Below are 11367 nucleotides of genomic sequence, written 5' to 3'. Positions count from 1 at the left end.
AGTAACATAGGGTAGTGTTATAGCTTTTGTGTGAATAGACACTATCTAAACTAGAATTGTGGTAGGTGGCTTGCATTGTGAGTAGGCTAGCGCAACACTTGCTTCGCTTCATAATTGTCTAACCATTTTGTTAAGTGTTGTTGTAGAAATTTTATTAGGTATTCACCCCTTTCTAGCCATTAGGATCTTTCACTCTGTCTCGTCTATCCCCAGAACTAACCATTTTAAAACCACGGCGCGCACCGATGCCAGGGTCTGTCCGCACTAACTCCCTCACCTGATCCCACGGCGCACATCGATGCCAGGATCAGTGTGCTCTCTTGTATCCAAACCAACTTCCTCACCTGATCCATGGCGCGCATCGGCACCGGGATCAGTAAGTTCTGTTTCAATCCAATCTTCGCGCCTAAAAACGCCTCGGCTGCACAAACGTCACCTTGGTTGACAAAATTTTGTCTTAGACTAAAAACGCGCACACACGCCCGCTAAAACAAACCCCCCCAGACGGCTCCGCCTGAGCCGCTTGGGGGCTCAGGGGCTACACCCCCAGATGGCTCGCGCGCACCCGTCGACAAGACAAAAATCCTCCGGACGATTCTACCCGAATCACCTAGGGGCTCGGGGGCTCCTGTCGGGTTCATAAACCCGGGGTCCCTCGGGGATCGACTTCTACCCCAAGGCTTGGCCCAAGAGTCTAAAAAACAACAGGGCAAAGGGGCGGTCCAGCAACTAACCGGAAGGCCAGGCCCAAGAAGAGCAATGCCCGCTCGTCGGCTACTTCGACCCACCTATCTGACCGGAGCACTCGATTTGGGCTCCAGCCGTCTCCGAATGGCCTCCGATCGGAAGGCCTGCCCCGAGGCCTACATTCGAATCCGACCCCACGTCCCTCCGATCAAAGCTCGTAGGAACCCTGCTCACCACTCTTCTCCGACCGACGCACTCAGAGCCGACTAGAGCCATCCGACCGGGGATGCCCCGTTCGGTAGAAACCAGAAGACGTGCAGAGAAAGACAAGACAAGGTTCACAAGTCAAAACCACTATACCAGGGACCATACCCTGCATGGAACAGTACTCTGCAGCCACCCTGACATAAATAATATTGTAGGCACTGACATCTTCCTCTACAGTATTATAGGGCCCGCTAAAACTCCCATACGGTAAGACCCCCCGCGTGTCTCTGGACATCGATAGCGGTATGGGCACCAGGATTTACCGTACTGGGTGAACATAGCAAGACTCCTCATATACCTCTAGGCATCAAACAGTACTTACAGGTACCGACGTCCACATCCTGGAAAAAGGCAGCACGACCTCCCGTGTGCATCTGACATTCTACAGCGACATCAATAGTATTGTAGGCGCCCGCCATTATTTGGTACCCGTCGGTGTGAGCAACAAGGCTCGGTAAGCGTGGACAACAAGGCTCGGTAGCATACGCACCATTCCGCTCTCACTTGTAAAGCCGTCCCGTTCATCTATAAAAGGGGTGTGCTTCCTCCAACAGGGGGACAGGCTGATTCTAGTAGGTCAGAGTTCCTTAGATCGATAGCTCACAACCACAGAACCACCAGGTTCAGACCTCAGGCATCTGCTTGAACACTTAGCTCATAGCGAAGTTTCTATCTCTCTCGGCCTTTCCGGTCGGAGCCGATCGGAACTCTTGTACACCACATCTTTCTCCCTCTCGTTTGTAACCCCACTGCAAACTTCGAGCATCTAGGCTTAGGAATAAAGTCACCGATCGCCCCCGACTAGACGTAGGGCACGTTGCCTGAACCAGTATAAATCCTGTGTCATTGAGTGCTAGGCCACCTCCGATCACAACGTGCAGTAAAACTATAAATATTCACTAGTTGGTCACATTCTGCACCGACACCTCCTGTACACCCTTTCTTTCTCCTTCTCGTTTATAACCCCACTGCAAACTTTGAGCACTTGGGCTCAGGAATAAAGTCACTGACCGACCCAAACTAGACATATGGCACGTTGGCTGAACCAGTATAAATCCTGTGTCATTGAGTGCTAGGCCACCTCCGATCACAACGTATGATAAAACTATAAATATTCACTAGTTGGTCACTTTCTGCACCGACACGTAGTATCTTCAGGATATCTTCCCGGTGTCTTGCGGGGCGCGCCGAGCAGTGTCGTGCTCCGCAAGGCTTCGTCTTGTGGGCTGGACCACCCCTGGGGGCGCAGCTCATGTAGTCTGCCGTGGGTATCCGGAATCGTACCCCACGTACACACTCTAGTACCTTAAGAAAAGATTTCGGTCAAACCTCAAAGCACTGCAAGCATAAATAAATTTAAATTATTTAGTGTTAAAATATGTAAGTTATAATTTTGTTTTAAAATGCTTTCAAAATCTCATGAAAATTGAAATGATTAATAATATATTCTTGAAAGAACTAGTGGTCCAATGCCTATATTGAAGACCGTGTAAAATCAAATGAGACGGGCATATTTTACCAAATGGATTATATACGGGTGGTACTCAAGCAGTCAAGCTACACATCTACTTCATAAATATCTGCTTAATTGCTTATCACAATCTTCACCCACATGAATCGCTAGAAGAACTGTGGCAGGAATGTGAAGAAAGTTGAAACCACACCAAGGTTTTCTTATCACAGCGGCAGTATATTCTCCAGTTCACTTGTAATAAGTTGTAACAAAAGCCCTCAAAGTTGTGGTGAAAAATTGTTGAACAGCCCAATGCAAAAAGCAAAACATGGCTCCACTTGGGCATAAAGATGTGAGGGGTTACTTTAAAGTTTAAACCCCCACAAATAAACCGAGGACCAAAATGAGAAATCCCACCTTCCCCCCTTCCGTCTCCCTCCAAAATATAAAGCCCCTCGCTCTCGTCTTCCCCGCACTCCAGTTCCTTCCTTTCGCAACCAGAAAAGAGAAAGCAGACCACCAATTCGCCGAGGAAACAGACACAGAGCCAAGGAGAAATGGCGCACTACCACCACCCCATCTCCACGGAGGCCTACGAAGACCTCGAGACCGGCTTCTCCGGCCACTCCTCCTCCTCCCCTCTGAAGCCGGCGGCCTCGCCGAGGCGGCCCGGCCGCATGTTCTGCGACCCCTGCGACGACGCCGACGAGCTCCACGGCCACCACCACTACCTCGACATCTGCTTCCGCTGCCGGAAACTCCTGTCCGGCAACAGAGACATCTTCATGTACAGGTAAACAACAGCACCACCAATCTAGAATATCCAGGGGGGCTTGAGATCTCCATGGCATGGAGGAAGGAAGGAATGGTTCGCTGACGGCGGTGTGGCTGTTTTTGTTATCGCAGAGGTGACATGCCGTTCTGCAGCGAGGAGTGCCGGCAGGAGCAGATCGAGATCGACGAGGCGAGGGAGCAGCGGCTGAAGCAGACGGGGCGGGCCGAGCAGCAGCGGCAGCGGCAGCAGAAGCAGAGCCCCCAGAGGATCCCCATCTGGGCGTGGTGATGACAAATTTTTGGGCACTGGGAAACGAACGAACGTAGTAGGATTTAGCTCCACCTCAAGAACAAGAAGAACCCCAAGCAAGGACGATGATGCGTGTGGATCGCCGCCGGCTCGACGGAGGAGAAGGCCACGGCACAGGGCGGCTGCGCCTTTGACTTCGTTGGTTGACGAAACCGATCGAATGACCTCCTCCTCTTGATCTCCGAAAGATGGAGATGGAAGGGTTTGGTTTGAGCGTGAGTTTGCACGGGTTCTGTTCCTCTTTCACGGTTGCACGAGTGAAAAGGTGTGCGTGCTGCGTGTGGGATTGCCGTGTAACCTGTCGATACGTGCTAGTATGAAACAAGTGAGAGGCCTAAGAAGTCCTCGAATTTCTCGTCAGTTTTCAGCTGTCTTCCGCTGCTCCTTCCTCTGAGCTAGTGATTTCTCGCTTAGATGTCTTCTTGCTTACCGCCACGGCAGAATCATGTGTTTTGGTGTGAACTGTGAAGGAGAAAAATCATGCTTATGCTGCCTGAGCTGTTAATGCTTTTTTTGGGGGGAGTTCTTTGCTGTTAAAAAAAGAGACAATTGGACTGAAATGACCATTATTTATTCAGTTGTTCCTGTCCCGTGAACAGACAATTCCCGTTGCAGGCTGCAGAAACCTCAACCGGGACTGCTTGTTGTTCGAGCAGCTGAGCAGAAAACTCAGAGAGAGAGAGAGAGAGAATCCTGGGAGAAATTGTTTACTCCGTATTTATTATTAGTGCTGAAAAATTGGCAGTGAACTTGTATGCCATGGCTGTTGCTCCCCACGAAAGAAAAGGAGCACGGAGGCAGTAATAAAGAAATGAAATCACAAAGCAAAGCCGAGCGTCATGTGTCGTCCATGAGGCCTGCTTCCTGGAAGCTTACAAACCTGAGGTCACACCACTAATGGACAGCGACAACGGTGATTTTTATACCCAAATGCACTATCAACGCTCCTTTTCTCCCTTAACTCCTTCATGGGCTCTCTCTGGAAGGTGGGCCCACAAACCACAAATCTTGTCCCGGGCCCACATGCCAGCCTCTTAGGTACAAGGACATAAGGGGGCTGTGCTCGTACGTGCAATAACCAATAGCACACCATGGGCGGAGCCTTGTGGAGGCCAAAGTGGTCTCCGACCCCTTGTCCCAGACAACTTTGCAGTAGTATATGCTTGGTTGGCCGGTGAAACCGTCTGAACTGCAAGACTGATTGACTGAAAAGCTGTTGTATCTTTGGCCCAGTTTAGTTCCCAAAAATTTTGCAAAATTTTTCACATTCCCCGTCACATCGAATCTTTAGACGCATGTATGAAATATTAAATATAAATAAAAAATAAAACTAATTACACAGTTTAGACGAAATCCACGAGACGAATCTTTTAAGTCTAATTAGACTATGATTGGACACTATTTACCAAATAACAACGAAAATACTACGGTGTCCATTTTGCCAAAAATTTTGGAACTAAACTGGCCCTTTGCATCTGCATGAAACCTGCACAGGAGCAGTGGCAGGACTGACCTCATCTATCATCTACGGCAGGACTGAGCAGCGACAGTTCAACTGTGTGATTGATGAATTTTCTAATCACCTTTCCTCTCTAGTTTGGCCTGAGATGCCCTCCTATATTAGCACCAAATTTTAGTTTCTATTATATGACTACATTCGTAATGGTTCCGTCGTTATAAAATGTACTATAAGTCTACTACTTTCTCACTAATCTAACATCTACTGTTTCTGATAAATTTGTAATGGTAATTTGGCCCCCCCCCCCCCCCCCCCCCCCCTTAATTATTGGTCACGCTCCGCCACTTAACACACCGTCCATTATTACTTCTAGAGTGCCTGACCGTAGCGTACACAAAAGCATGTTGGCACCGTTGCGTACCCCGGGCTAAACAAATATTTCTCGACCAGGGCCGTAGATTTCTTCATCTCGCCCCTGCGAGTTGCCGTCCATGTGCCGCCGGGAATCCTTTGGGCAATCTAGGGCCTTAAACAAAGCACTCGGATTCCGCCCGCCACGTTACGCGGCCACGGCCTCGATCCCTCCATGCTCCACGACCGCGCGCACCGCAGCGCACCGTCTGCCGGCGTGCCGCCGTGTGTGCCCTTGGCGACCGTAGCTCGCAAGGAACACTCGCTGCGCTTCGCGAGCGGCATCTCGCCCGGTGCCGGTGGTTCGGGGGGCACCCACGCCGGCGTCGCACGTGTCGCGGCCGCGCGCCCATGCCTCCGCCGCATGCGCGTGCCAGGACGTCCTGGCGCCGCGCCGCGCCACCAGCCCCTGCCCCCCTCCGCTGCCTACACGCACAGGACCGCGCCAGCAGGGCACCACGCCATGCGCGCATGTGATGTGAAGCATGGTAGCCTGTGGATTCGTGTACGGTGATTGCTGCAGCCTGTACTGCAGCGTTACGGTCTGGGTGGAACGCCAGGAAGAAGACGAACGCGTACGGGCACGAAAGCGGGCATGCCGCGGTGGAATCGCCCGCCTGCCTGTCCACCTCTCGGCGCGTTGGACGGAAGTGGGCTGTCGACCTCTTGGAGGTGCCAAAGTTTGAACGAGCCGAGGTGCGTGTCGCCACCGGTTTTTAATGGCGTCCTGGACGGTAAGGAAAACGATGTGCGCTGCTAGCAAAAGCTAGCCAGTTCTTGTCGCTTTGGAGAGGTAAAAGACGCGCGGTGAAGGCGACACGAATGTTTTTATCAGAGAGATGTCCTCGTTCCGCCTTGCCGAGACAGTGGCCTCGGCAGGAGTAGAAATTTTGGGGTCGTGTACATGTGGAATCGCACTGTAGTTTCGATACTTTTTTTTTTAGTTCGAGAAGACATTGACGTGGTCATCAGTTTGTCGTTTCACTGGAGGATGTCACGTTCACATATGAGCAGGGTCAAGCTGGCAATGCAAGCTCGCATTGTTTGTTCCTTGTGGTGGTAGATCTTTCATTAGCATCCTTGCCCTTTGCTAAGTTGGCACGAACGTGATGCAGTGCATCTAGCTAGTGGCCATAGATCTGTTCCGAAATAAAAAGAGAACAGAGCAAGATAATACTACTAATTAGCGGCAAATTTAAGACAAGATCGAGTCTCTGCTTAATTTTAGCCACGTTGTCCTATTCATATCTCCGGCTCCCGGCGACCGTGAATTCCCAGACGCTCCCTGTTCCTCTCTCTGGGCGGCTAAAAATGGCCGCGTCGGGGGCACTACTTGAACGTGGCCCGGCCACCCCGGAGAGTCCCGCAAGCTAGCCGAGCTCCTCGGGATTCCGGTGCCAGGCCCTCGCCCTCACGCGGTGGTGCTCCCTCTCTTCGTCCCCCAGCGACGCGCGCAGCAGCGACGCAGGCAGGCGGCATGAAGGGGGGCGGTGCCATGAAGCCGTCGTCCATGTTCTACGTCCACGAGGCGGACGTCGTCCAGATCCACCACTTCCTCGAGGAGTGCTCCCTCTGCGCCAAGTCGCTCTCCGGCGACATCTTCATGTACAGGTCGCCGCTACACGACCGTTCCTTTTTTTTTTTGCGTATATCCAAGACAGATGCGTGCATGGATCGGCGGAGGCTTAGTGGTTTGCGTGTGCAGAGGTGACACGCCGTTCTGCAGCGAGGAGTGCAGGCAGCAGCAGATCGAGGTGGACAGGGCGAAGCACCGGCGGAAGAAGCGCGCGGCGGCGCACACGCTGACCGCACGCAGCAGGGAGCACCGGCACCACCACCACCACCACCACCACCATCACCATCAGCACCACCAGCAGCCGCAGCCGCGGAAGGCCGGCATGGACGCCAACCACCACCCGTGGGTCGACGCCGGGTTCGCCAGGGCGCCCGCGCTGCGCGTCTGAGCAAGAGGAACCCGCGCGCCGCACGCACACTTCCCTCCGCGCCGCGGCCGCGGGGGACAGACATCCATCCTTCTCCGCGGGTTTCTGACGCGTGCTGCAGCAGGACGAATCCTTTGGGTTTTTAGGGATCGGTTGCATGCATGCACTAGTACGTAAGTACGCGGCCGAGCGATTGGCTCGGGTTTTTGCTACTACAACTACATACACGTAGTACCTGATCCAAGGCTAGAACTGTAGAGCCATGCTGCAACGACGACTACTGACGGAGAGCCGTGGCCGTGCATGGATCAATGGCGTCTCTCCTCCACTTCCTTTGGGCCTCATATTTTGGCTGTAGTTCTTGCTTTCGTGGAATGAAATACGTATGGATTATCCTACCAGACTAGTATGTATTTCAGACACTGAATGTATACCTACAGGCTACATCTTATATTAGATTATTCCTGGGTGCTGCATGTATTGCCTTTAGCTTGTCACTGAGGCGGCAGCACAAACTGTAAAAGATACGAGACAAAACCTTTGTGAAATACACGAAGGGCTAGAGAATATGTGAAGTGGATTTAGGCAGCAGAGCGATGACGAAATGTAATAGTGGGAATGTATAAACAGCGGTGGCACTACAAATACAACTTCAAAATCTCAATCTTTTAACTATCTCCGCTCTAGCCTCTAAATGTACCAAAAAAGTTCATACTTTGTTACGTTACCCCCAAAATCTTAAAATTGCTAATCGGAGACTTTCAAGAGCCTCCACATTGCTTGAAAAGAAGATAAAATCCTAAAAGATTCTCATAAAAATCAGGAACATCTGGCTATAAGTTCTAATAATTGTCAATAATAATAGACCTTGGATCTATTTTATGGTCTAAGGGCCAGCTGACATAGCTTTGCTTTCAGCTTCTTCAGAGCAAATTATGTGGATTCCTACCAAATAATTAAAATTCAACTAGATTCTGATGAGGAGCTAATGAGATTCACTTCTCCATCTGCACTATGAGCTCGGAGCTAAAAAAACGCTCATCATTGCTCCCCATTCAATCACCATTAGAATCAATTCTCTTATGCCCCCAATTAGAATCACTCCACCGAAGAATTAAGAAGCGAAGCTCAAAAATCAAGAAACGGAGCTCTACCAAACTGGTCCTAAAAATTAACTAAATTTGCTACTAATAAGCATAACATAAACTAACCATCTAAAATATGCATACAAAACACCCCCTTGTATCATTATAAAAGACAACTAAATTTGCATCCACCTACATCATTATCAACCACAATGTAAATTTACCCGTTAATTTGCATAGCAGGAGGATTGCCGCTCGGGCGCTTTCACGTGTCCTGACTTCGTAGCAAGGTAAGGTGCTGGTGATGAAGCAGATGGGCTACCTCGACGGGCAGACGAGGCCTTCCACGGCGTCCAAGGACGCCTACGACAACATCTTCGTCGACCAGCTCAACCCCTGCATGCTGAGGCAATGCGACTGCTCTTTCCAGACCCACAAGAAGCGTGACCAAGGCGTCGCCCACGCCGGCGCGTCTGATCACCGATGATGGCTACGTAGTATGATTAGCGAGTAATAGTCATGATCTTCCTATGCTAGGGAGGGCAGAGCCGATTGTATAACACTAACACCCCGCTCTAGTGTGCCAGGTTCGTGACGTGTCATTGTAATTTTCACTATTTCTCGATCTTAATACAAAGATGCGCAAACCTTTTGCGTATTCGAGAAAAAAATTAATAAAAATTAAAATATCTCCCTCACATTTACTCCTCATTACCAACAGGTGGCGTCAACATGTTTTATAAAAAATAGGTGGTGGCGAGATCCTAAGATATAGGTATGTTAAGCCTCGAGATCAATGGTTCCCGACCGAAGGGACCCCGATCGAACCCTCCAGGATCGTCCGGGGGCTCAAGGGCTATACCCATTGGATACGCTCGCGCGCACCCTCCGACGAGGAAACCTGCCTGAGCCTGGGCACGCCGCAGCCCCCGCTCAGGGCTCGGGGGCTCACCCGAGCCTCAGGCTCCCGATCGACGACTCGCCCGAGCCCAGCCCTTGGTTCCTGCCCGGCCTATGACGCCAGCCAAGGTCTAGGGACAAGAAGACGCGCCCCGAGCCGCCATGGCTCAGGGGATCCCAGACGCCGCACTCCGGACGCGGCCTTTTCGGCTGCTCCCGCGACAGGGTCACGCACGGGGCGTGACACAAGAAGACAAGTTTCCCTCGGCCTCCAGGGACTTGGCGGCTTCCGGGCCCGCGCATCAGCCCCTGGAGCCGACCTCCTTCGCTAGCAAGAAGACTCCAGAAGGTCCACTTGGAGGAGGCCGGTCCAAGCCGACACAGCCTGACACGTAGAGTGTTAGAACAGAGCAGCCGGACGACGCCCAAGGCTTCTTCAGCTCCACGACACGCCACGATCCACATAGCGCCACTGCAAGACCCTCCTAGATTCCGACACATGTAGACCGTAGACATATCCCCGAACCGCCATGTACCTGACCTATCTCGGTATATAAGGGATGAGGTCAGACCTTAGAGGGGGGAGGACAATCCAAGACAGATCATTCCACTCCTCATCGATCCGCTCCGGCTCGGCCCCGAGAGCAGAGCAACCCAGGGAGGGGCACCGAGAGCTCCTCCACCGCATCCGTCGTCTTCCTACTCTCCGACGAGGGGAAGGCTCCACCGGTGGCAAGGTGACCTTAGGATTAGCACCGAGCTAACCCCCTACCAAATCCCTCTCTGCACTCCGTTGTAACCCCCGATTTTGGGCGCTGTTGAGTATAAGGATCATCGGCTGCTGGATGTACGGCATCGATTGGCCCGAACCAGGATAAATCGTTGCGTTTTCCTCTGTGATTCTTGTGTTCTTGAGTCCACTCGAGCCACCGAAGACACGTACTCTGATATTGACTCGAACAACAATGCTTGTCGCGGTTTCAACCCCGCGACAGGTGGTATCAACATGAAAGAAAAATAACCATGAAGTAGGCCTATCTATGTTTCTAAGTACCACTTCCACCCCATTATTAATACAACTATATTAGAAAACTAGCTCATATTAAACCCATATGTAGATCAAGCATACATGCATACATGAACCGTAAATATATATTTCTGTAATTTAAAAGTAATGAGAAATGCTCCTTAACGAATTAAAACATAATAACATTCATTTTAAATTATATTAGTATTCCATGGCAATAAAAGTATGTAGGCATATTGTCGCCACTAGCGTGAATACGGACAAGTATGGTATTCCATAGCATACGCTGTAGAAAGAACTAAAGCCGATGACAGATGTGCGTGGCTGGAGCCAGCGATGCAAACTCGCGAATGTTGGATCGACTAAGGCTAAGAAAACTAAGGCTAATTCTTAGCCAGAGAGCTAAAAATGGCTAGCTAAGAATTAGCCACCTAACTATAGCTTGTACATGTTTAGATTCCCGGTTAATAGAAGCATACATCTTAGCGAGATGAACTATTAGTTCCTGTTAGCAAATTGCGTTTGGTTAATGGACTAACAGTAGTTAAAGACTTGGCGAAAAATTAGTCCACTCATTAGCCATCGTGTTTGAATAGATTAGAGTTAATTTTTAACTGCTAGTTGTTAGCCTGTGATCTAAACAGGCCCTAATCCCGTAGATGGCATCGCTGTTGCATGCTGCGGAATAAGATCCTCAGCGAGATTTTCCCGCCTGATTTCCCGGCATCTTGCCTGGCTCGCCCGACAGCAAAAAGGAGATGCATATTGCCATATTCTCGTGAGGCAGTGCACCTCCACCGCTACTAGCTTGATCGCATCCATGATTCTCCTTTCATGTGGTTTTTTTTTCTAACCGCCACAAATTTCTTTAACTCTTGATGGCGACCTGCTGTTCAACACTCCTTCGATCAGATCGTCTCTTCACAGAGAAGCCAGAGCTTTCTGACTCCGAGCTCAAGCTCCAAAGCCGAGCCGTGCCATGGAAGATGGAACCATGGGGGTCCGCCCGTGACCGTCCACCGATGTGTCCCCCCAGCGCGAACCCCGGGCC

At 50.8% G+C, this 11367-nt stretch overlaps 2 protein-coding genes across 2 annotated transcripts; both read left to right on the top strand.

Annotated features, from left to right (window-relative positions):
• The first annotated feature begins 2883 nt into the window (after positions 1 to 2883).
• On the top strand, positions 2884 to 3851 carry LOC136493551 (FCS-Like Zinc finger 3-like). The gene is made up of 2 exons (XM_066489649.1): positions 2884 to 3200; positions 3314 to 3851. The coding sequence occupies exons 1-2, from the start codon at positions 2965 to 2967 to the stop codon at positions 3468 to 3470; spliced, it is 393 nt and encodes a 130-aa protein (XP_066345746.1). The 5' UTR covers positions 2884 to 2964; the 3' UTR covers positions 3471 to 3851.
• Positions 3852 to 5307: 1456 nt separating this feature from the next.
• On the top strand, positions 5308 to 7935 carry LOC136493553 (FCS-Like Zinc finger 1-like). The gene is made up of 2 exons (XM_066489650.1): positions 5308 to 6972; positions 7067 to 7935. The coding sequence occupies exons 1-2, from the start codon at positions 6839 to 6841 to the stop codon at positions 7323 to 7325; spliced, it is 393 nt and encodes a 130-aa protein (XP_066345747.1). The 5' UTR covers positions 5308 to 6838; the 3' UTR covers positions 7326 to 7935.
• Positions 7936 to 11367: the final 3432 nt, after the last annotated feature.

This window comes from Miscanthus floridulus, chromosome 11, assembly GCF_019320115.1.
Source record: "Miscanthus floridulus cultivar M001 chromosome 11, ASM1932011v1, whole genome shotgun sequence".
Classification (NCBI taxonomy): Eukaryota; Viridiplantae; Streptophyta; class Magnoliopsida; order Poales; family Poaceae; genus Miscanthus; species Miscanthus floridulus.
The sequence above is the reverse complement of the archived record's forward strand: the minus strand, read 5'-3'. Positions and strand labels throughout refer to the sequence as shown.

What these genes read in the sequence shown, in the direction of transcription:
- LOC136493551 (XM_066489649.1), top strand. Translation starts at nt 2,965, where the DNA reads ATGGCGCACTACCACCACCCCATCTCCACGGAGGCCTACGAAGACCTC. An exon ending in AGAGACATCTTCATGTACAG is followed by an intron (nt 3,201 to 3,313) that starts GTAAACAACAGC and finishes TTGTTATCGCAG; the next exon opens with AGGTGACATGCCGTTCTGCA.
- LOC136493553 (XM_066489650.1), top strand. Translation starts at nt 6,839, where the DNA reads ATGAAGGGGGGCGGTGCCATGAAGCCGTCGTCCATGTTCTACGTCCAC. An exon ending in GGCGACATCTTCATGTACAG is followed by an intron (nt 6,973 to 7,066) that starts GTCGCCGCTACA and finishes TTGCGTGTGCAG; the next exon opens with AGGTGACACGCCGTTCTGCA.